At 45.6% G+C, this 22,336-nt stretch overlaps 1 protein-coding gene, 1 long non-coding RNA gene and 1 pseudogene across 2 annotated transcripts; 1 reads left to right on the plus strand and 2 right to left on the minus strand.

Moving 5' to 3' along the window:
* Positions 1–703: 703 nt before the first annotated feature.
* LOC131764209 (MHC class I polypeptide-related sequence A) lies at positions 704–17,664 on the minus strand. The gene is given in 7 exon segments (XM_059077180.2): positions 704–859; positions 862–914; positions 3,369–3,372; positions 3,642–3,776; positions 3,898–3,941; positions 3,943–4,089; positions 17,389–17,664. Coding segments are annotated over 7 exon segments (510 nt in total). The 5' UTR covers positions 17,445–17,664; the 3' UTR covers positions 704–788.
* Positions 6,349–8,674, plus strand: LOC136792020 (uncharacterized). Its single transcript, XR_010835124.1, has 2 exons — positions 6,349–7,467; positions 8,592–8,674. It is a non-coding gene; the product is annotated as an uncharacterized lncRNA (long non-coding RNA).
* On the minus strand, positions 12,719–12,989 carry LOC131763214 (bolA-like protein 2 pseudogene; annotated as a pseudogene).
* Positions 17,665–22,336: the final 4,672 nt, after the last annotated feature.

Genomic DNA, 22,336 nt, shown 5'->3' on the forward strand with positions numbered 1-22,336 from the left:
AATTATACAGGTATTGCAGACATGAAGTAATGCATATACAAGTGTGACAGGGTGTGAAGGGAATCTCAAGTTTCCAGAAATCTGCTATTAGTCATTTTGGGAGAAGCCACAGTGAGGAAACTTACTGACAAAGCTTGTTTGTAATAACTGAATTATTATCCATGTATTCTATTATAACATACAAAAACAAAAATAGAGTTAGTGACTAGTGTAGTGCAGCTGCAGCCACCTCACATATATGAACGCTTTTAATCGTCCCCACCACAACTGGAAATAAACACTATTTTTCTCATTTCATAGATGAAGAAACTGAGGCATCAAGAGGGAAAGTGCTCAGGGACATAGAGAACAGTCTAGTGGCTGCCAAGGGACAGCAGGGTGGGAGAGGGTAGGAGTGGGAGTTTGGGATGAACAGATGCAAACTGGTATATATAGGATGGATAAACAACAAGGTCCCACTGTATAGCACAGGGAACTATATTCAATATCCTGTGATAAACCATAATGGAAAAGAATATGAAAAAGAATGTATACATATGTATAATTGAGTTACTCTGCTGTACAGCAGTAATCAACACAACATTGTGTTCAATAATTCAACTATACTTCAATAAAAAATAAATTTAAAAAAGAGGGAAAGTGCTATACTGTAAATCAACTACACCTTAAAAAAATAACAAATAAAATAAAACATAAAAATAATAAGATAAATAACAGAACACACACAAAAGGGAAAGTGCTAGTAAGACGAGAAAAGGGAGCTGAATTCAGGGCTCTGGCGGCAGATTCTAAGCTCCCCCAGTGGAACTGATGGACGCAGGGTCTGACAACGAGGACTGAAATCCCAGTTGTGTGAGGCCTTATGGTCACTTGGCTCCATCTGGCATTGATCCAGGTCTTGTAGGCTAACGGCTCTGGGGAAAAGGAAAAACCAATAAATAAATGACCAATTGGCTGCAGAATATTGCTCTTTATTTCCTCAGAGATTCTCCTTCAGTTGCTCCAAAGTCAGGTTCTGCCTTTCTCTGAGGGAAGAAAACACCCCTCCTATTTTGCCCCCTTTTTGCCCAGCCCTTGCTGGACTCCTCCCCTGACTCCCCAACATCATCACCTGTCCCTGCTTCCACCACCCTCCATGACAGGGACAAAGGTCTGCAGGACGAAAGGACAAGATCCAGGAGTGGAAACCCAAAGCCCTCCCACCTTAAGCCCGGACCCATCCCTGACACGGTGCAAGGCTCCATCATAGAAGGGTCCTGACTCCGCATTCCTCCAGGCCTGGGAGTGGACGCACACACAACTCCTTCCTCTCCTCCGTTCTCGGGCCTCCTCACCTGCACAAGTACCTGTTCCACTGCCCGGCTCCACCTCAGGCCCTGCCCTCCACCTGCAGTGCAGCCTCCTGACCGCCCCCAGCGCTGAGCCAGCAGCTCCTAACTGGAAGCCCCATCAGGAAGCCCAGGTGACAGCAGCCCCATCTAGAAAAACTGGGCTGCCACAGGCCCTGCCCCTGACCTGCCCCTGGAGCACCCCTGGCTTGCAGAGGCCTGGCCTTGTGTGAATCTCACTCCCTACCCAGGCTCTCAGGGTGCACCTGGCCTTCCCTGCTCCTTCCTGGTCCACCGGCTCCTAGAATCCCAGCTCCACCCCAAGTGCTGCTACTAGGCTGAGGCTGCACAGTCCCTCCTGCCCTGTTCCAGGCAGGGATTCAACCAGGACCGCCCTCCCTTCATGTAGGGATCTGCTGCTCAATGTGGATGGGGGGGACCCCACCAGCCCGAGGCTGTACCCGGCCCCCTCTGCACCTTGGGACTGCCACTGCCACCCTCCACCTCCCACAGACAGCGCCCCGTTTGAATTCCTCTTTCATTTAATATGCACCGCAAGGTCAGTGTTGGAGGAAATCCTATTGAGCTTTGCCACCTGAAATCATAAACATTTGTATTGGACATCAAAAATTTAAGAAGTAATTTTGAGAAATTAGCACATGATCTTCACACTGTTTTCCCAGCAAATGCCCCAGTGACATACAAGACAACCATTTCTGCCCCCAAGGGAACCAGAGCTCATGTTCCCTGGGGGTGGGGGCGTGGGGAGGGGCGTGGGTGCCCCATGTGAGAACAGGAGCAGCTACAGAGCTGCCTGGCCCCCTGCTCTGGGCGCTGCGTGGACAGAGCCTCTTGCTGTGGGGCAGGGTGACCAACCATCCCTGTATGCCCAGGCTGAAGGCCAAATGATAAGGGAATTGGGCTCGTGGATGAGAAACCATGTCCCCAAGCGCGCCGGTGACACAGAGAGGTGGCATCAACAGAAGGAGCTGAGTCTCCACACATGCCACCCTTTCACTGTTCCATGCTCTGCCTTTGCTCTTGGCCAAACACAAAGCTCTGCTGCTCTTTTCCTCTCCCCTCAAGCAACCTGATTGTGGGGAAATCAATGTGACCATCCCCTTCTCCAAATCTACAGGGCAGTGACCACCATGAGCAAGGGAACTGGCTCAGGGAGGGCAGGGTGAGGCCACAGAACGCAGACCAGACCCAGTGCCCTCCTCTAAAGAGTCCTTGGGCTGTCCTGAGGGGCTGGACAGGAAAGAACCCGGAGTAAGATAAAATCAGTGACCCCAGTTGTCCAAGGATTGGCTGGTCTCCTCTCCCCAAATGGTCAAGGGGTATCTGCTCACTACTCCTCTATATTATAGGCAAGGAAATTCCAGCAAGCATGGAGGCATGTGATGGGAACTTGAGAAGGATGCAGGCTGGGAGTGACCCAAAGGAAACGAAACTCAGAAGACAGTTCATGGAGGAGGATTTGGAGAGGTTGCAAAACATCTCTAAGTGGGGCCTCACAAGGGAGCATCACAGGCAGGGCTCTGGCACCATCCACTGAACCCTAGTTTGAGCCTTATGATTCTTCTACTTGGATTCATATTTTTTTCTGTATAAAACTAAATTTATTTAAACTGAAATTTAATATTTATCTTTTCTTTTAAAAAAAATTTTATTGGAGTATGGCTGCTCTATAATGTTGTGTTAGTTTCTACTGTACAGCAAAGTGAATCAGCTATACATATACATATATCCCCCCTTTTTTGGATTTCCATCCCATTTAGGTCACCACACAGCATTAAGTAGAACTCCTTGAGCTATACAGTAGCTCCTTGGATTCTTAATGATGAAAAACTGGGGAGAGAAATGCATACAGGAAGTGAGGAGCCCATCACCTGGCCTCTGAATTCCTCCTCAGTTTCTAAACCCTCTCCACAGGCTCACAGACACTTTACTGCAGGTTCCCTCTGAATCAATCCATGATCACCTAGACCCTCCCAACCAGCACATGATCCAACACATCCCCCCTAGATGAGGCCTGACGATACTGAGAGTGGACAGAAAGAGATCAGAACAGAGCAGGGAGTCGCAACTCTCACTGCCACCCAGTCTCACCCAGAGCAAGGACAGAACCTCGCAGGACACTAAGGGCCCCAGCCTGGCCCAGACGTGGCTCCCATTCCCCTCACAAATACCCCAATGTCCAGCTCCTGGAACAGAGGCTTGTCATCTCATATCTGTGCAGAAGGACACGTGGGGGACTCTACATCCCAGGCAGAGCCCCTCCCATCCCCACCCCCTTCCCAGATTTCTCACCTGGGCTCCCCACAGCTGATGCTGTCTTCTTCTTCTTTGTGCAACAAAGGACACAAAGCCCAATGATAAAAACAAGAGCAAAGGCAGCAACACCCAGGATGGTCCACCACTGGCTCTGATGCACCAGGGTCTTTCCTGAGAAAGAGCCTTATTATATATTTTTCGGGCACCCCAGAGCCACAGGCCTGCTCTCCTCTCCCTGACCTTGACCTCTGACCCAGGGTCACAACCCCCTCCAGGATCACCCCAGGCTCACCAGAGGGCGCAGTGTGTGCACTGTGATTCTCGCTGTGTTCCATGCTGTTCCTCTCCTTGGGGAACCCTTATGGTCACCCAGGTCTGGTAGGTCTCGTTCCCATCAGGCAGGACACCCCCAGACCGCTGGGCCTCCTGGCTCATGGGTTCCTCATCTGGAAAGCAGGCCACTGAGATATTCTGGGGAAAGAAGCTGAAAGCCCAGCATGTGAGGTTGACTGTGGCCTCCAAGTCCTGGCTGCGGGTCATGTTTACGGCTGGGGGCCCTGGGGTGTGATTCCTGGGAGGAGGCTTGTGATTGATGAGAACTTGGTGAGGGCCCACGGCAGGTGGACACGGTGTGGGAGCTGGGCAACGTGCCATGGGAGTAGGTGCAGAGGGACCAGGGCTAGTGGAGTCCAGCACCTGAGGCCTGAGAGTGGAAGCCTCCAGAGGGTGACGTTTCGGATGCAGGAGTGGGGAAGGGGCAGTGCTGAGTGAAAGGCCCACGGTGAACGAGGGCCAAAAGCAGGTGCCTGCACTGGGGCGGAGGTAGGAGGGTGGGTGCCAAGACCGGGGGAGAGGTCCTCCCACAGGGGCTGTGCACTGTGCTCAAGGTACAATTATCGTCAAGGCCCATCACCACAGCTCCCCCTGGTGATGAAACCAGTGGGGATGTAGGAAATTCATACTGGGCAAAAGTGAGTGTGGGCAAAAGTCAACCCCAGAAATGTAAGGTTAGTGAAAGCTGGGGGAAGGTAGGAGCCATACAGGTGACTGATCCTTACAGGTAAAGATCCATGAGGGATGAGAGGATGGTGAGGACGTCCTAGGAAAGGATCAGAGAACTGCAGAGAGGAGGGGACAGCAGGGAGGGTGAGGGCAAATCCTGAGGGGGCACAAGAGATGGCAGGGGAGAAGGCAAGGAGAGAATCAGGGGTGGGAACACGGGCACAGCAGAAAATAAGAATTAACATTGGTCGTGGTGGGGGAGTGGAGACCACAGAAATCATAGGAAGAATCCCTTGGCTCCAAAACTGTCAGACCCTAACTTCTCTCAGTGAAAATAATGAATAAACAATCTATAATAAGAGTAGAGTGTGTGATGAATTGGGAGATTGGGATTGACACGCATACACTGATGTGTATAAAATGGGTGACTAATAAGAACCTGCTGTATAAAAAAATAAATAAAATAAAATTCAAAAATTCAAAAAAATAAAATATAGTAAAAAAAAAAAAAAAAGAATAGAGAGTTTTATTTGAGCCAAATTAAGGACTAGCCGGGAAGCCAGCTTCCCAGATAACTCTGAGAAACTGCTCTGGAGAAGCTGGGTTTTCAGCACAGTTGTGTTTTTTTGTTGGTGTTTTTTTTGGGGGGAGGGGTAGTTTTTTGGCTGCCTCGCACCAGAATCTTAGTTCCTGGACCAGAGATTGAACTCCGGCCAACGGCAGCGAAAGCGCTGAGTCCTAACCATTGGACCGCCAGGGAATTCCCCTTCAGCACAGTTTTATAACTTGTCAGAACAAAGAACATTAAACAAGTCAGGGCTACATTTCTCCAAGGTTTTTAAAAAAACAGACCAGCACGTACACGTACAGCACGTACAGTATGGCCTTGGCACCTGGGAAGGGAGTCTTATCATCAAAGGTGAACCAGCGTTGGAGTCCCAGGAAGAGGGGCATTTAGTCTTTATTTTTAACATGGACATTTTTTGCTTCTGGTCAATGTGCCCTTTCCTTTAATAATTAAAGCAGACGTACAATGTATGTCTGCCAGGCCACAAAGAGGCAATTTACTTAGCGCAAAATTCAACTTAGTTCATGTATAAGCCAGAATGACTTCCCTGTATCTGAATATGTGAAAACATTTTTTGTCGCTTCCCTCAGTGAAAGTCAGGATCGGCCACGGTGCCCACAGCAGTAGGCAGTGTGGTTCAGGGCCCTTGGGCCCTTCCTAGAGCTCCTGGTCACTAGAAAGAGACCCCCAGCTCCGAGGACTGAGGCCCTTGAGCGCTGCCTGCCTGGAAGCCCCCCGATTCCTGAGGCCAGAAACGGGAAGAGGGCAGAGCTGAGAACAGGAGGAGAGCACAGGGCTCAGGGGCCTAAGAGGGCGCCTCACACACCGGTGGGAGGTGGCTGCCCGAGCGTCGGACCTCCAAGAGCCCTTGAACGCCTCTGACGGGAGCAACCTGGGCTTGGGGGCAGTCTTCCCTGGGTGGGCAGTCAGAGGACGGGGATGTGTGAGGAAGAGGAAAGCAGGGAGGGCGGGTGCAGCAGGGGGAGCAGAGGGTGGGAGCTGGAAAGAGACTGAAAAGCGGGAACGTGCTGTGGTGGCCACAGGCCGCGAGCCGCTCCCGACCCTCCCGACCTCACCCCGCCCCCCAGTGCCCCGCCCCCACTCCCCACCCCGTTGCACCGCAAGTGAGACGGTCGCCGCGACGCTCACCGAATCCCACCCTGAAACCGGAAACCGCCTCAGGCTCCCGGCTGAGGACCTCAGTGAACGCCATTCACCAGCGGCGGTAGCCGGGAGCATGGAAAGGGCAGCGCCGGCTAGAAACGGCGGGACAAGGAGCAGCCATGGCAGCCGCGCGGAGCTGGGCCGCTGGGTGGCGCTGTTTCTCCCCGGGAGATGCCGCCTCCTGGCCTGTGGTCAAGCGTTTCTCTTACCGGCCCTGCCCCGTTCCTTTGCAACTTGCTTCTCCTTCCTTGCCGCTGCGCCTTCTTCCTTCTCGCTTGCTCTCCTTATTCTCCTTTTCTTTCCTTCCACTCTCACCCTCAGCGGTTGAGGGGTTTTAGCTGTGCTGGCCCAGGACCTGGGGATTTTATCTTTTGTGTGGCAGCTTCTAGAGGGCCTGTCGCTGAGGCTGTGATGTGACGCCGTGATGAGGACGACGGAGGAGGAAACGGGGCCTCCTCTCAGCTCGCTGCCTTGGGGGCTTCTCCGCAGGGGCCCCTTCGGCTAACGCCCCTCCTGGAGTCTTAACCACTGGACCACCAGGGAAGTCCCCGGGTTGAATTCCTGGGCTTCTGCACCCATCTTCTTAAAAGAGAATAGTGTATCTCTTCAGAAGGGACTTCATCCAGGAAAAGTAGGTGGATTACTTTCAGGGCCTGGAATATACTGATGTTACTTATGTTTTAATGATGTTTTCCACCACCTAAACTCATTAGGAAACTCACTGAGGTGAGAAATGTCTCTCATTAAAAACAATCCAGATAACTTCTCCAATAACCACCTGCATTGGCCCTTTAGCTCTCCTCCCTGCTGAGGACCCATCCCTGGATTATCTTCTAACATCCATCAGTTCCGCGCTCTCTGGTGACAATCTGCAGGAACATTTACATTTTTTTGATGCTTTGGCGATTCTCAGCTCTTCACAAGCAAACTAGACCAGAAAACTGCAGTCTTGTGCCTCAAGCATTGGCTTGGATTGAACTCAAAGCACTTCCTCTTCAAAGGGCAGCACTTTGAAAACGATAAACCTGTTTTGTTAGTCATGATGGAAAGAGATTTCTGGAGTTTCAAGTACCAAATCTACCTGAGGAAAAAAAGTGCATTGATTCCTGGTTTTGGCAATGTACTACGGTATGTGAGATGCTTTCATTGGGGTAAGATGGTTGCATGGGACATCTCTGAACTATTTTTGTAATTTTTTTGGTGAGTCTAGAATTACTGCAAAATGAAAAGAAAGAGGAGGAGGAGGAGTGGGGGGAGGAGGAGAGGGGAGGAGGGGAAGCAAAGGAAGAAAAGGAGGAGGAAGAGGAGGGACATTAAAAAATGTCCTTAATGAGAAATTGAGGACATTCCAGGAAAAGGGACTCTCTTTATTCCTGAGGTTTTGGCTCCAACTCTGTTGTGGCTTCCGACCTTAGTAAACTGGATTAGTGAACATGTCTAATCGCAATGACTCTTTGCCTAGACAAGAGGCACGGTTGTGTAGAAGCCCACCTCACCATGCCCTGTCACATGTCCCATGAGTCCTTCACTCTTGGGCCTTCAAAAGAGGGACAAAGTGTCCCTCACCAGCAGGAGGGGGCTCTGAGTAATTCCCATGCAGCCTTAAAGAGTGATTTTGCCTGGAGTATCTTTCACACTTATCTCCCTCAGGACCCCAGCAGGACCATTGGAGCTCGTAGGTGACTGATGGAGGATTTTGGGATTTAGGATCTTGATTATGTCATCTTTGAAGACTTGCCCAACATCTGGCATGGTCTGGAAGATGACATCAAGGAGGGTATATGCAGAACCCTGGGAATTGGAGAGTTGAGTCACTTGAGAGTCTGAAAGCTCAAGAGCAGCTGCCTTCTCTTGGGCACAAACCAAGATCGAGGGGATTGAAAATACATTGAATCTCCTTGGTCCCCACGGGCACAAGCTTATTTGTGACCACAGCTGCTTCATTGGCACAAGGCTAAGGAAGCCTTGGGTTTTTGCAGGGTGTAGAGGAGAGCAGCAGATGGTGGAGAATATAGGGCCCTGAACTTTATTTGATATCTGCTAGAAATGAGAGGTGCTGCATTTACAAAAAAGTGTAAGGATACCAATCTCAGGATACCAGGGGAAAGGCATAAATGAAGACCATCTGTAATATGTTGGCAGGAAAAACTGAGAGGCATATACATTTAGGAGAGGTGTCCTTATCATACATTTTTAAATTTTCCAAGATGTGGGAATGTTTCAGACACAACCTTTTTTTTTTTTTTTTTCAGACACAACTTTTAAAGAAACAACACAGTCTGCATGGATGGTGGAGCTTAGTTTTTAAACCCAGTATATGTCTTACTGTATATTATTTCCCAAATGTGTTTTTGCTCATTTGACTATTTTAAATTTTTACCAAACTTATACATGTATATAATTTTAAAAGGCATAAGGTCCTACAAGACTTATAACAAAAAGCTGTGGACCTTATTACCACTTTCCCAATCTTTAGTTCTCTTTTGCTAGATGCAAACATTTCAATACTCAGTTGGCTTTTATCTTCCTATTTTTAATAACAAGTTGTATCAGTCAGGGTTGAGTGAAGGAACTGGAGATTATTCTAGGTTTATTAAACAGGAAGGGATTTTACAAAGGATGTTAGGAGCTTTTGAAATCTTTAGAAGGGCTGAAGGAGCAAATTCTCAGCTGAGGCTTATGGAATGACAGCCAGAACAATGTAGGTATATTTGGTGTTCCTTTAATGGCTTGTATATAAATTTATCACTAATCTGTCACCAAATTCTCCTTCAACAGTGTAGTTTTCCTCTCCATTCAAATACATAACAATCAATTTTATCTTTTTCTTGGACGTAGACTTCTGTAGCCAGGTGAAGGAATTCTCTTTATTCCTGAGGCCTTGGCCCCGAACTCCTGTTTCAATCTGGACCTGTTGATCCCTTATTGTCCTTCATAGGTGCCTCTTGGGATGTTCCTTTAGCATTTATATATATATATAAAATTATATATATTTGTATACATATACACAAATATATATACACATGTATATATACAAATTGTAATATGTATACATATATATAATATATATACAAATATAATACATATCTATTATGTATACAAAATATATATATATAAATATATATACATATATATAAAAATGATACTGTTTAAAACCTGAAGGTGACAAATTATTCTGGATTAGATATTTATATATATAAAACAATACTGCTTAACACCTGAAAATGACAAGAGAAACTCTGGAACTTTCTTGACCCAGGGACAGGAAAGAATGACAGGACCATTGGTTGCCATGGACACTGTTTCCACAGCTGCATTGCTGTTTTGCCTGTCATTACGTGTAGTTTGAAGGACTGTTCTATGAGAAAAAATATAGCTTTTTCTTGATTTAACAGTGATCTAGGCAGGACAGACAATAATAGCTCCACTTAATTAATGGATAAACTAAGGCTGAGAGAGATTACACACTCTATAAAAGGGCAGAACTAGATTGGAAGCCAGATTTTCTGACTTTTTCTTTTCTGGTGTCTGTTTTCAGTCTGTAACTCATCTATGGTCAAAAAATGAGGAACTCATTTGTGGCAAAAATCATCAGACATCCTACAGTCACTAGAACAAAAACCCCACAAAGGTAGGACACCTTTTCACTACTGTAGCCTCAGTGCTGAAGTCAATGCTTGTCCCAGAGCTGGCATTTAGTAAATATGTGTAGAATGAATGAATGGGTAAATAAATGAATGAACGGTGTAGCTGTTTATAAGTAAGGAAACACAGCTCCAGAAATGTTAAGCGACTCACCAAAAGTCACTTGTCATATTTTATAAATTACAAGACATATGTGGACATATGCTGTGCTCAGTGCCCAGCAAGTGCAAGACAAGGAGGGAGCTGGTGTGTGACCCTGTGAGATGGTAATGCAAGCCAACTTCCCCATGAGATACTCTAGGCAATCAATTTCCAAGAGAGGCTCATCTCTCAGAGGACCACTACCCAGCCATTGCCACTAGAGGGCTCATCAAGACATTTAATCAGGAAGATGCAGGCAGTCTGGGAGCCTCTTTTTGTTCAGGCCATTTGTTTCCACAGTTTCTTTTCATTGCATTTCCCCCCCTCCCCCATTATCCGTTTTCCCGTGCTAGCTCTATATTCAGATTAAATCTTCATTCATATCAATTTAACAATTTTACCACATCCAAATTTTTCTAATGCCAGTTTTCACCAATCCTGACATTTATGTTATTTGTCTAACTTCACTAGTTAGTTCTGCTTTTTAAACACTTGCAGCTCTGTGATCCAGTATCCAACGATGCATTATACTTCAGCTCCATTCACAAATCGGGTATCAACTGCAATCAACTAAACACAAGCAGTGAATACTAATCAGAACAAGGAAGAATGGGTCTGTTGTGGTCTCAGTGTGAGAGAAAATGCTTCTGCTCAGGGGTGCATCTGTACCTCACTTTGCTTGCTGCCCCATATGGTTACATGACTGATGGTAAATGTCACTGCTGAAAGCTCCATGAGTTTTTTTTTAAGGTTCCCAAAGGGGGTGTAGAACACTAAGATATTTCATAACTTTTGCATCTACATGACAGCAATGTCCACGAGCTTCCGCCAGGCACGTTGAAGGCGGAAGCTGTTTATATGGCTCTCCACTGTGTCCTCGGAGCCACACATAGTAACTGGCATATGTGTCCTATGTAAAGACCTGATGGATGGTTAAGTGAATCATCACATACCATCTCTCCCGTGGGTAGAGCAGAGGAGCTGAAAAACTCTCCTGGGAGGAGAAAATCAAAAATATCTTGAAACTGCCCTGATTCAGGGCTGCTGCCTTAAAAATTCTTGGGTGGGGTCCTAAGCCAAAAATGGAGCAACTCTGCTTGTGTCCAGTCTTCAAATTCTTTCAAGGGTGAGGCCTGAGATGCTGCAAATATTTTAAAAAGCAGAATGCACCTGTCAGGGCAAATTAATGCCATAAATGTCAAAACTGATGACACATTTCCTACTGTTCATTGTACACACGGAGATGGGTTTATTTGTGTCTGCGTGTCCAAAATTCGTTTTCAGGCTGGGGGCTCCCCAAGAATGGGGAAGGTGTCTGGTTTCTCTTGCTTGGCTCAAAACTCAAAACAGATTAAAGTCTAGGTCCAAGGACCTGTCATTGAAAGCCTAGAGAAGAAAAAGCTGGAGGATAAAGGTTTTATGAGGAGGGTGCTGAGCAGTTATTCATCACTTGAGATTCAGCTCTAATGAGGTAAACAGTGAATGAAGACCTGAGTTTAACTCCACCTCTTCCACTGCCACTGTGAGCGGGGGCTACTCTTCGTTGCGGTGTGTGGGCTTCTCATTGCGGTGGCTTCTCTTGTTGAAGAGCACGGGCTGTAGGCACACGGACTTCAGTAGTTGCAGCTCGCCGGCTCCAAAGCGCAGGCTCAGTAGTTGTGGTGCGTGGGCTTAGTTGCTCCACAGCATGTGGGATCTTCCTGGTCCGTGGCTCGAACCCGTGTCCCCTGCATTGGCGGGCAGATTCTTAACCACTGCGCCACCAGGGAAGCCCCATTGAATTGAAACTTTTAAGATGAGATTATTTTGAATTGAGGTGTAGTTGATGTACAATATAAGTTTCAAGTGTACAACATAGTGATTCACAATTTTTAGGTTTATAGTTATTATAAAATATTGGCTATATTCCCTGTGTTGTACAATATATCCTTGTAGCTTGTTTATTTTATACATAGTAGTTTGCACTTCTTAATCCCTTACCCCTATCTTGCCTCTCCCCCCGCCCCTCTCCCCACTGGTAACTACTAAGTTTGTTCTCTATATCTGTGAGTCTGTTTCTTTTTTGTTATATTTACTAGTTTGTTCTATGTTTTAGATTCCACATATGTTATAGCATACAGTATTTGTCTTTCTCTGTCTGACTTATTTCACTCAGCATCATACCCTCCAAGTCCATCCATGTTGTTGCAAAAGGCAAAATTTTCTTCTTCTTTTGTGGTTGAGTAATACTCCATTGTATATGTATACTACATCTTCTTTATCCATTCATCTGTTGGATACTTAGGTTGCTTCCATATCTTGGCTATAGTAAATAGTGCTGCTCTGAACATTGGGATGCATATATCTTTTCGAATTAGTGTTTCTGTTTTTTTCAGATATATACCCAGGAGTAGAATTGCTGGGTCATATGGTACTTCTATTTTCAATTTTTTGAGAAACCTCCACACTGTTTTCCACAAGAGGCTGCACCAATTTACATTCCCACCAACACTGTGCAAGGGTTCCCTTTTCTCCACATTCTGACCGACATTTGTTATTTGTGTTCTTTTTTTGTGGGGGTGGGGGCCTGATTCATAATTTAATAGGTGTGCAGGTCCGGGTACCTTATTTCTGCTGCTCATGGGTCCACTGCTCTGGGGTCAGGGTTTTCTGCTCAAAGGCATGGATGTGCAGGAGCTCTTCTGCTAGGCAAGTGTTCACAAGCCGGTGTCTCTGAAGCAGCGGCTTCCCCTCGAACTTGGCCACACCACCAGGACTCTGAAGTGGGACGCCCAACGGCTGGGAGTCGTGTCCTGCATTTCCACATGCTCCGTCCCCAGGCCCCACTGCAGCTTCTCCAGGCAGTACTCGGCGCCGAGTTCCATTGTGGCAGCCCAACGGGGGCTGCATCCCAGCGGGGACAGAACCCCTGATCGGACCCCTGCCACACTTATTTGTGTTCTTTTTGATGACAACCATTGAGACTACAGTTAAAACTCTAATGTAATGGGGGAAATGAAAAATCATTGTTGAATGCCAACTCATTTCATATATTGCACTCAAGACCCCTATTCTCAAGGAATTAACGTTCTAGTGGAAGGAGATATACAGTGAATAAGTAAATTAAAACAGAAGTTCAACTAGTGATCAACTCCATAAAGGAAATAAATATGGTGATATATAGACCTAGAGTTAGGGGTTTTAGATAAATCACAGAACAGATCATGACTAGATTAGAAAAATAACTATTATTAAGGTATCAAACAAAAAACAAAATCTTCCTTCTGTAGGAAGAATTTGAATCACTATTGCTGGACAACTTCACCAAACATTCTCGTTTGTAAAGATGGGAGACTGGACGGGAATGTGCATTCGCAGACATTTTTGTGAGAGGTGACAAATGGGCGTAAATCCTGTTCGGGAACAATTCTTTAAGGGGTGTGCTTGCTCAGTCTCCTCAATCTTGGCAGCACAGTAACAGCATGTGCCAGTTGGGGTCACCTGGATTTTGTACTGCCCTTTAACAATACCAAAAGAAAGACATTCTCTAAACATTGGGCTTTATAAAGAAGAAAGGAGGATTAGCTGAGTGTGGCTGGACTCACATGCTGGAGTGAGCTGTATACAGTCACTAAATAGATGACACACAGAGATATATGTAGCAAACTACAAGTGTCACAATGAGTATGATGAGTAATGTGACTTGGAAACCAGCTACCAAATCTTGTAGTTCAGGGTCCCAAGATTAAGGGCGGGATTTCCCTTACTCTTTAAGACTTCATTTTTTTCCTTCGGGATGTTTCTGCAGCGTCTTCACCTTGTCGTTTTCTACCTTCAGTACTGTCCAGAGACCATATGGCCATGCATCTCTCTGTGGGTCCTTAAAGGCAGGAACCATGCCCCTTTTCCTAGCAACACCTTGCAGATGTGGCCACATTCTGGAGATGGAGGCTCCATGGTAAGATGAGGGAGGTGGACTCAGCAAAGTCCCTGCACTTTTGGCAGAACTGCTGACCCAGAGGGACATGGGTGTCTTGGGGGTAATTAGTAAGGGCCAGTTTCCCTTATCCTATGTACCCTATGCTACTATCCTATGTACAACCCCGGGATCTGTGGAAGCAGCAAAAAGAACTAAGGCCAACTGGTACTCAATTCATACTTGATGAGTGACCAGTGGGCTACCTCCTGTAGACATTGTCTTTTGGCCTGGGTGTTGGGAGGACTTGGATGTGGTGCTTTTGAGAGAACAGAAACCTGTATCCCTCAGCTAGACAGACTGAGATGAACAGACAGAAAGGCATGGAGTGTTTGACCCCTGCTGGGCACTTAATAACTTTTGTTAAATGAATGGATTTAGATATGTGACCTAGACTGAAACAAATATTTGCTTTATTTCTTTGATAATACTTAATGAATATCTCTTATATTTGAGATATTATATTTGAATTGTGCGTATCTCTCCCAAATAGTTTTTATGACTAAACCTGGTAGATAAGTAAAGGCAAATTTCCTGAGGGCATAACCATGGCCAGAATTAGGTGATACTCAGAGAAGACAGGCATTCTTCTGAGTGTCCCTAACATGCTTATTCCCAGGGCCAGCCACCTTCCTCATCTGGTGATCCCAGGGCTCCAGACTGGGGGAGGGGAGGGGAGGCCTGAGGACAACACACATCATACTTCATGGTCCTTTAGAGGCTGAGGAGTCTGGTTTGCTCTAGAACCACCTGTAGCCACTGCTGGGATCCTCTTTATGGTGCATGCCAATCCATGGCATGGGGATGATAAACAACTCTGGTGGATGGATTAAATGGATGCAGGAAACAATTTTTCTAGGGAGAAGGAAAGTGGTTTGTTTTTAAGACTTGGTTCCTCTCTTAATCCTGGTGGTTTGTGATTTATAAAGATCTATTCAACTCATCTCTATGGCTCCTTCCTATTTACCACTTTCTTCAGATCCTGATACCACTAAAGATACACAATTTCCAAAAATGTTGAAGTCATGTAGGAAAAATAAAATTATTTTGATCAGTGGAATTGGGGGAGGGATGGAAATACAGATAATTCTTTTTAAAAAACTTTTTTTGGTCAAAAATTTAAAAGTTAAAAATTTAGCAAGTTTGGTAATACAAACTTTCCTCTTACTTTCTGTACACTGAGTCTTTCGAATCATCTCTTGTTTTTAGTCTCTGTAAGAGGTTAAGAAGGTGTCATTGCCAGGACTTAGAGTCCTGGTTTGGAGTGAGAAAAGGCTCCACCAACCTGGAGTGAGAATATCTGACTTTTCATCACGAGCCACATGATCAAAAAGCCACTTGTTTGTGATTACAGTGAAGTTAAGAAGGGCCTCCCTCTGCTGATGAATATTGAATGTGATTCAGTGTGTCAAGTACCTATGAAGGCTTTCATTCCCTTTCTCCTTTTCTTAGCCATCCTTCAGAGTGCCCTAGTTTCATAGTGTGCTTTTGGTGGAATTAAACTGAACACTTCAACTGAATAAAGCATTAGTTTTGGCTTAATCACACTTACAAACTGATCCTGCACTGTGGGTTTGCCTCTTGGGGCAGAGGTCAGTGCACAATGGCATCAGTGACCAACAGGAATGAATGAGGTTGTAATGACCTGCATGAGCTGGCTAATCATATAAGCCGCACTTGCTGAGATTCCAACTTGCACTTCATCCTTCAGTCAGGATGGCCCCAAAGGGCCGGCCCTTCCATGTCCAGCAGAGGCCAGAAGTTGAAGGCTTGGATTTTAGACTGAAAGTCAGCAAGAGGAAGTCACAGGGTGGGCATGGAATCCTTTTATCTCCCTTTTTAGAAACAAGGCACCTCAGAAACAGAAAAACACCTAGAGCTCCCCTTTGAGAGCTGTCACCCATTGTCTCTCCAAGACAGAGTAGCCCTGCTCATAAAAACCTACCCAATCCTGGCTTAAAAAATCTTCTGCAGAATTCCAGAGTGGGTAGTAGTTAATACAAAATAACAATTTCTGACATGAGTGGATGTCCAAAAATGTTTCCATTTTCTCCTCTTCTCTTACCCGACCAATTTCTCATCTTATAAAAATTTCCAAAGTTTTACATCTGTTTTTTTTTTTTTTTTTTGGCGGTACGCGGGCCTCTCACTGTTGTGGCCTCTCCCGTTGCGGAGCACAGGCTCCAGACGCTCAGGCTCAGCGGCCATGGCTCACGGGCCCAGCCGCTCCACAGCATGTGGGATCTTCCCGGACCGGGGCACGAACCCGTGTCCCCTGCATCGGCAGGCGGACTCTCAACCACTGTGCCACCAGGGAAGCCCTCATTTGATATTTTAGATTTTATTCTGATAAAACATTCTACAACATGCACTACAATATGGAGTATCCAGAGCTAAGTCATGTCCTTAGAAGATCTTCTCACCCAGCCTTTGATTCTGCCCTTTGTGGTTCTGGTCTCTTTCCATGGAAAAGTAAGCCCGACTCTTTCTAAACCTCCCTTCCCCCTGGGTTGGTATTTCAGTAATCCGGGTATTCAGACTCCATGTTTCTTTGTGTCACCTCTCATCCAGGTATGCCTGGGTCTCTGGTAAACAAGTGAGGCAGGAGCCATGATTCTTATTAGAGATTGAATTCAGGTCGTGGCTTGGTATATGTTTTAGAATGAGGCAGCTCCTGGGTCAGATCTGGGGCCAAAGTGGCAAGATTGAGGGCAGGTAATATTCAAGGTGGTTTGAGGGTAGGAGAAGTCACAAGGAGCTGTGGATGTGGTCTGGTTGGGGTTGATAGAAACACTGAATTGGGTATAAGTAGAAGGAAGAGAGGCATCTTTCAACCTCCCACCACCTCTACCTGCAGGGCATCAGGACTGGGAGTTTTTATTCTTATGAATAAGTGCAGCCCACATGGCATAAGTTTTGGAGTTTTCGGCTCCTTTGCTCAAAACAATTCCCCCCTACCTGCTGCCAATTCCTCAGATTCCTCAAATAGGGCTCAAATATTTCATTTCCCAAGGAGAGATGAAATACAGAAAGTTAAGGTCTAAATAATGAAAAGCAGAACATTTCCTTAAAAGAGGATGTGAGAAAGATAATGAACAGAACCATCGGAACCTACTCCCCTGTGACAGGGAACTGAGGGTAGGTACCAGGGTCTGGAGCTCCCCAAGGTTCTCTCAGCTATTCCACACCTTCACTCAAGACTGGCCCTGCCTGAGTCCTAAGAGCTTCCTTCTTCAGGGATCCTGGCCCCTACCTCTCCAGACCCTGGAGAACCTTTGCACCCTTCTCTCCAAAAATAGTTCACTCACCCAGTTCCAAACACCGGAATAGAAGCAGCAGCAGGAGAAGCGATGAGGCAGCACATTTTCTTTTTTCATCTCAAAAGAATACAGATGGGCTGGAACCCAGGATGCTTTTTCCTTCCTCCTTCTCTCTACTTTTTCTATCTCCCCTTCTGCTTAAGCACAGAGTGGCTGTGGGGTTCATATCTGTTGCTATCAAAGGAATCCAGGATGCCTGGGTCTTCCTTCCTTCTTTCAGGGAGGAACAGCCTGCTCCTTTACTCGCTGTCAATCAGGGAAGAAGAATTTGATGCAGAGGAGGGCCAGGGCAGAAGAGAGATGTCATAAGTGCAAGAAGAGGATCTTGGCTCTGCCCAGAGTCCAGAGTTGAGCATAACAGGGGATCAAACTTGTCAGCGTGGGTGGCATCGCTTCTGATGCAGAGCCCTAGATGAAAGCTGTCCCCCACAATGTCTCAGTGCTCAGGGAGGGGCTTGGGCTTCCTTTTCCACAGGTGGGAGTGGTAAGGTTGGGGCAACCAAGGAGAGTTTATGGCAGGCCTGCCTGGGGGATAGTGCATGCTGAGAAGAGGGCTAGATGTCAGAGAGCACAGAGCACCTTGGTCCTTAACCGAAAGGAGGAGCATTGATGAGGGGGAAGAAATACCCAATCTCTCTATCTTTTAAAAAATGTTTATTTATTAATTTGTCTGCGCCACACTTTAGCTGCAGCATGCGGGATCTAGTTCCCTGACCAGGGATTGAACCCCGGCCCCCTGCATTGGGAGCGTGGAGCTTTAGCCACTGGACCACCAGGAAAGTCCCCCAATCTCTATCTTAGAACTGCCTTCTTCTCTCAGTCATCCACTCAAGTCCTTTTCAGTGGCTCATCTCCTACCTGCAGATTCATCTCCTTGCTGCTATTACTTGAATGCCTTGAACCCACCAAGATTTCCTCAGTGACCAGATGAAATTAGTTCACCTCCAAGAGTCCCATCGGGCTTGGAATGAGGATACCCATATTCCTTCCTTTGCTGATTCCCACCCCTGCATCGTTCAATATTGTCCAGAAAATTATAGCTGCTTGTTTTCATACAGAGTCAGGAAGTTTCCTGCCATTTGTGGGGCCTCCCTCTTTCCTAGTATCCTCTTAAGTGGAAGAGGAACTCGGGAATTACAGGACGGCTGGAACTATGTTCCCCTCTCAGATGGCAGCTGATTCCCTGAAAGTCAATTTAGTGAATGGCTGGTTTACCAAGTTTAATTGATTACTTCAACTACTAATTTTATTTGAGTGGGTTAAATATTATTTAGATGAATTAAGAAGGTATTTGTATATATTTAATATAACTAATGAATATATTTTAAAGGACTATCGTAAGGAATAGATATTATTTTTTAAGTCAAGAGGTACAATTTGCATATAATAAAATTCACCTTTTTTCACGTATAGATCTATAACGCTTTTTGTTTTGTTTTATTGTAAAATTTTTTATTTTGAGGTAATTTTATTTATTTATTTATTTATTTATTTTTTTTGCGGTACGTGGGCCTCTCACCGTTGTGGCCTCTCCCATTGCGGAGCACAGGCTCCGGACGCGTATGCTCAGCGGCCATGGCTCACGGGCCTAGCCACTCCGCGGCATGTGGGATCTTCCCAGACCAGGGCACGAACCCGTGTCCCCTGCTTCGGCAGGCAGACTCTCAACCACTGCGCCACCAGGGAAGCCCTTGAGGTAATTTTAGACGTATAGGAGAGTTGCAAAGATAGTACAGAGAAATTATAAAATTTATACAATTATAGAAACTAAGAAATTAACTTTGGTATAATACTATTCACTAAATTACAGAATTTATTCAGATTTCATATGTTTTTCCATTGATGTCCCTTTTCTGTTCCAGGATCCAATCCAGGGTTTCACATGGCATTTATTTATAGGTCTCCTCGGTCTCCTCCAATCTGTGACAGTTCCTCTGTCTTTGTCTTTCATGATGTTGACACTTTTGAAGAGTATCAATATTTTATAGAGTGTCCTGAAACTTTGTTTCTTTTTAAAAAAATTTTTATTAGAGTATAGTTGATTTACAGTGTTGCATTAGTTTCTGCTGTACAGCAAAGTGTATCAGTTATACATATACATATATCCACTCTTTTTTAGATTCTTTTCCCATATAGGTCATTACAGAGCATTGAGAAGAGTTCTCTGTGCTGTACAGTAGGTCCTTATTAGTTATCTATTTTATATATAGTAGTGTGTATGTCAATCCCAGTCTCCCAATTTCCACCCCCCCACCGAGACTTTGCTACATTTGTAACTCTATTTCTGTTTTGTAAATAAGTTCATTTGTACCATTTTTTTAGATTCCACATGTAAATGGTATATGATATTTGTCTTTCTCTGTCTGACTTACTTCACTCAATATGACAATCTCTAGGTCCATCCATGTTGCTGCAAATGGCATTATTTCATTCTTCTTTTATGGCTGAGTAATATTGCACTGTATATATGTACCACATCTTCTTTATCCATTCTTCTGTCAATGGACATTTAGGTTGCTTCCATGTCCTGGCTATTGTAAATAGTGCTGCAATGAACATTGGGGTGCATGTATTATTTCCAGTTATGGATTTCTCTGGATATATGCCCAGGAGTGGGATTGCTGGATCATATGGTAATTCTATTTTTAGTTTTTTAAGGAACCTCCATACTGTTCTCCATAGTGGCTGTACCAATTTACATTCCCCTGAAACTTTGGTTTGTTTTATTTCTTACCACTAATTTGTTTTTGTGGTCAAATCAGGATCATGAATTATTGGGAAGGATACTGCTGAGATGACGTTCCCTTCTTAGTGCACCACATCAGGGAGCTCGTGGTATCAACGTGCCTTATCACTGTGATGCTAACCTTGATCACTCGGTTAAGGTGGTGTCTGAAAGAATTCTCCACTGTAAAGTTACTATTTGTCCTTTGTAATTACTAAATATTTGGGGAGGGGTATTGAGACTATGCAAATATCCTATTTTTGCTTAAACTTTCATGCGCTAATTTTGGCAACTATTGGCGCATCTCGCCTGCAGCTATTATTATTGTGGGTTTGTCCCTCCTTCCTTCTATATTTATTAATTGGAATTCTTCTGTAAGGAAAGTTGTACCTTCTCCCCAATTTATTTATTAGGTTATTTACATCAGTGTGGACTCCTAGGTATTTATTGTGTTCTGTGAGTTTTGATATAATACTATCACAATTTATTTTGTTGCTCAAATTTTGTGGCCATTGGGAGCTCTCTCAGGCTGGCTCCAGTGACTTTTTAATATTCCCCATCTTTTTTTCAAAGTACTTTTCTCCACTTTGGCATCACAAGATGCCCCATGCTCATTTTGGATTTTTTCTGCGCAGGCCCTGGAATCAACCATTTCTATTAAATTTTTTTTCTTAAATAAGCTTACAGACAGTGAAATGCACAGCTCTTAAGTATTCAGTTAGGTGTGTTTGACAGATGTCTATTTACCTGTGTAACTAGCAGCCCAAACAAGATATAAGACATTTCTATCATCCAGAATGTTCCCCCTTCCTAAAAATTCTCACCTCTATGGGAAATTAATGATCTGCTGTCTGTCACTGTTGATTAGTTTTGTCTATTCTAGAATTTCAGACAAATGGAATCATACAGTAGGTTCCCTTTGTGTTTGGCTTCTATAGAGCTGTTTAAAGCTGTTTTGTTAATAGTATTGCAAAATGTACATCAATGGCCTTGGTCCTGGTAAGAAGGCTCTGGCAAAGGTCCAGAGTATGAAAACCGTGGCAAGGGCCAAGCTGATGAAACTAAGGTGAGTGATTCATTTGCCCAAGGAAGGATCAGCAAATGCGTGTGATGAGCAAGTGGCACCAGAACCCTTGAAAAGGGCTTGACTTTCAGCAAGAGCCCAGTGCTGACACACAGGCTTTTTGTCCCTGTTCTGAGGCCTGGTTTTTCAGGGACTGCTGAGAGCCTGGTTCCTGGCAGCACAGGCTGGGCCTGCCCTTGCAGAAACTCGGAGCACGTTCTCCCTGCTCAGGACTGTCATTGGGGCTGCGAGCCCACAGGAGAGAAAGGAGGTGACTTACACCTGTCTTCCCAGTGAAGAGCAGACCTGTGTGGCCAGGGAACCAGGGAATGTGCCACGCCTGGGTACAGCCCCATTAGCAAGACCTTCTCTGCTTCACAACTGGTGTGATCACTCCCCTGCCCCCTTGTGCTCTAATCTTGCACAGACTGTTTTCTTGTGCAGCACAAACCTGTAAGTCCAGCATCTGCCTTCCCCCATCTTTCCTGATTCCATTCTTCCGTCAGCCCGGAGGCCTCCAGGGAATGGGGACAGAATGGGGAAGAAAATGGGACAGATATAAAGTCTGGTTTTCACTCTAGGGATTTGAGAGCTGGGAGAACACAGGGAAGAGGGGTCTTTAGGATATAGGGAACCTTCATTCACAGTGATATATAAACACACACCCACAGAGTCTGGTTCCGCATATATTAGATGCATTTATTTAATAATTCAGTCACAGGACTGTCAGAGGCTGAGGGAGAGCTGGGAGGAGCAGCCCTGGGGGCAGGAGGGGCAGACACTCCGAATCCCAATCCAGGTCAGCTCCCTCTCTGTCCCCGAGGACGGTGATGCTTCTGCCTTCAGGGACGCTCAGGCCACTTGTGTCTCCCAGTCAGCTCCATAGCTGCAGGAGGAGACAGCTCTCCTCTGCAGTCAGTTACAGTGGCCCTTGACCCTTCTGGAAGTTCATAACAGCTGTGAGTGCATGGCCATGGGGTGGTAAGAGATCTACGTTGAAGAGGTTTCTTAGGCACAGAGAGTTTCTCTAAAAAACAAGAGGCTGAATAGTTTCAGAGTCTTGCCCCCCTCTTCAGTGCTCTCCGATCCCAAGCATCTCCCCTCCTGCCAGCTCTCTCCCTCCTCATTACTTCTTCTGGTCCCCTTCT

Source organism: Kogia breviceps, chromosome 10 (genome assembly GCF_026419965.1).
Source record: "Kogia breviceps isolate mKogBre1 chromosome 10, mKogBre1 haplotype 1, whole genome shotgun sequence".
Taxonomy (NCBI): Eukaryota; Metazoa; Chordata; class Mammalia; order Artiodactyla; family Physeteridae; genus Kogia; species Kogia breviceps.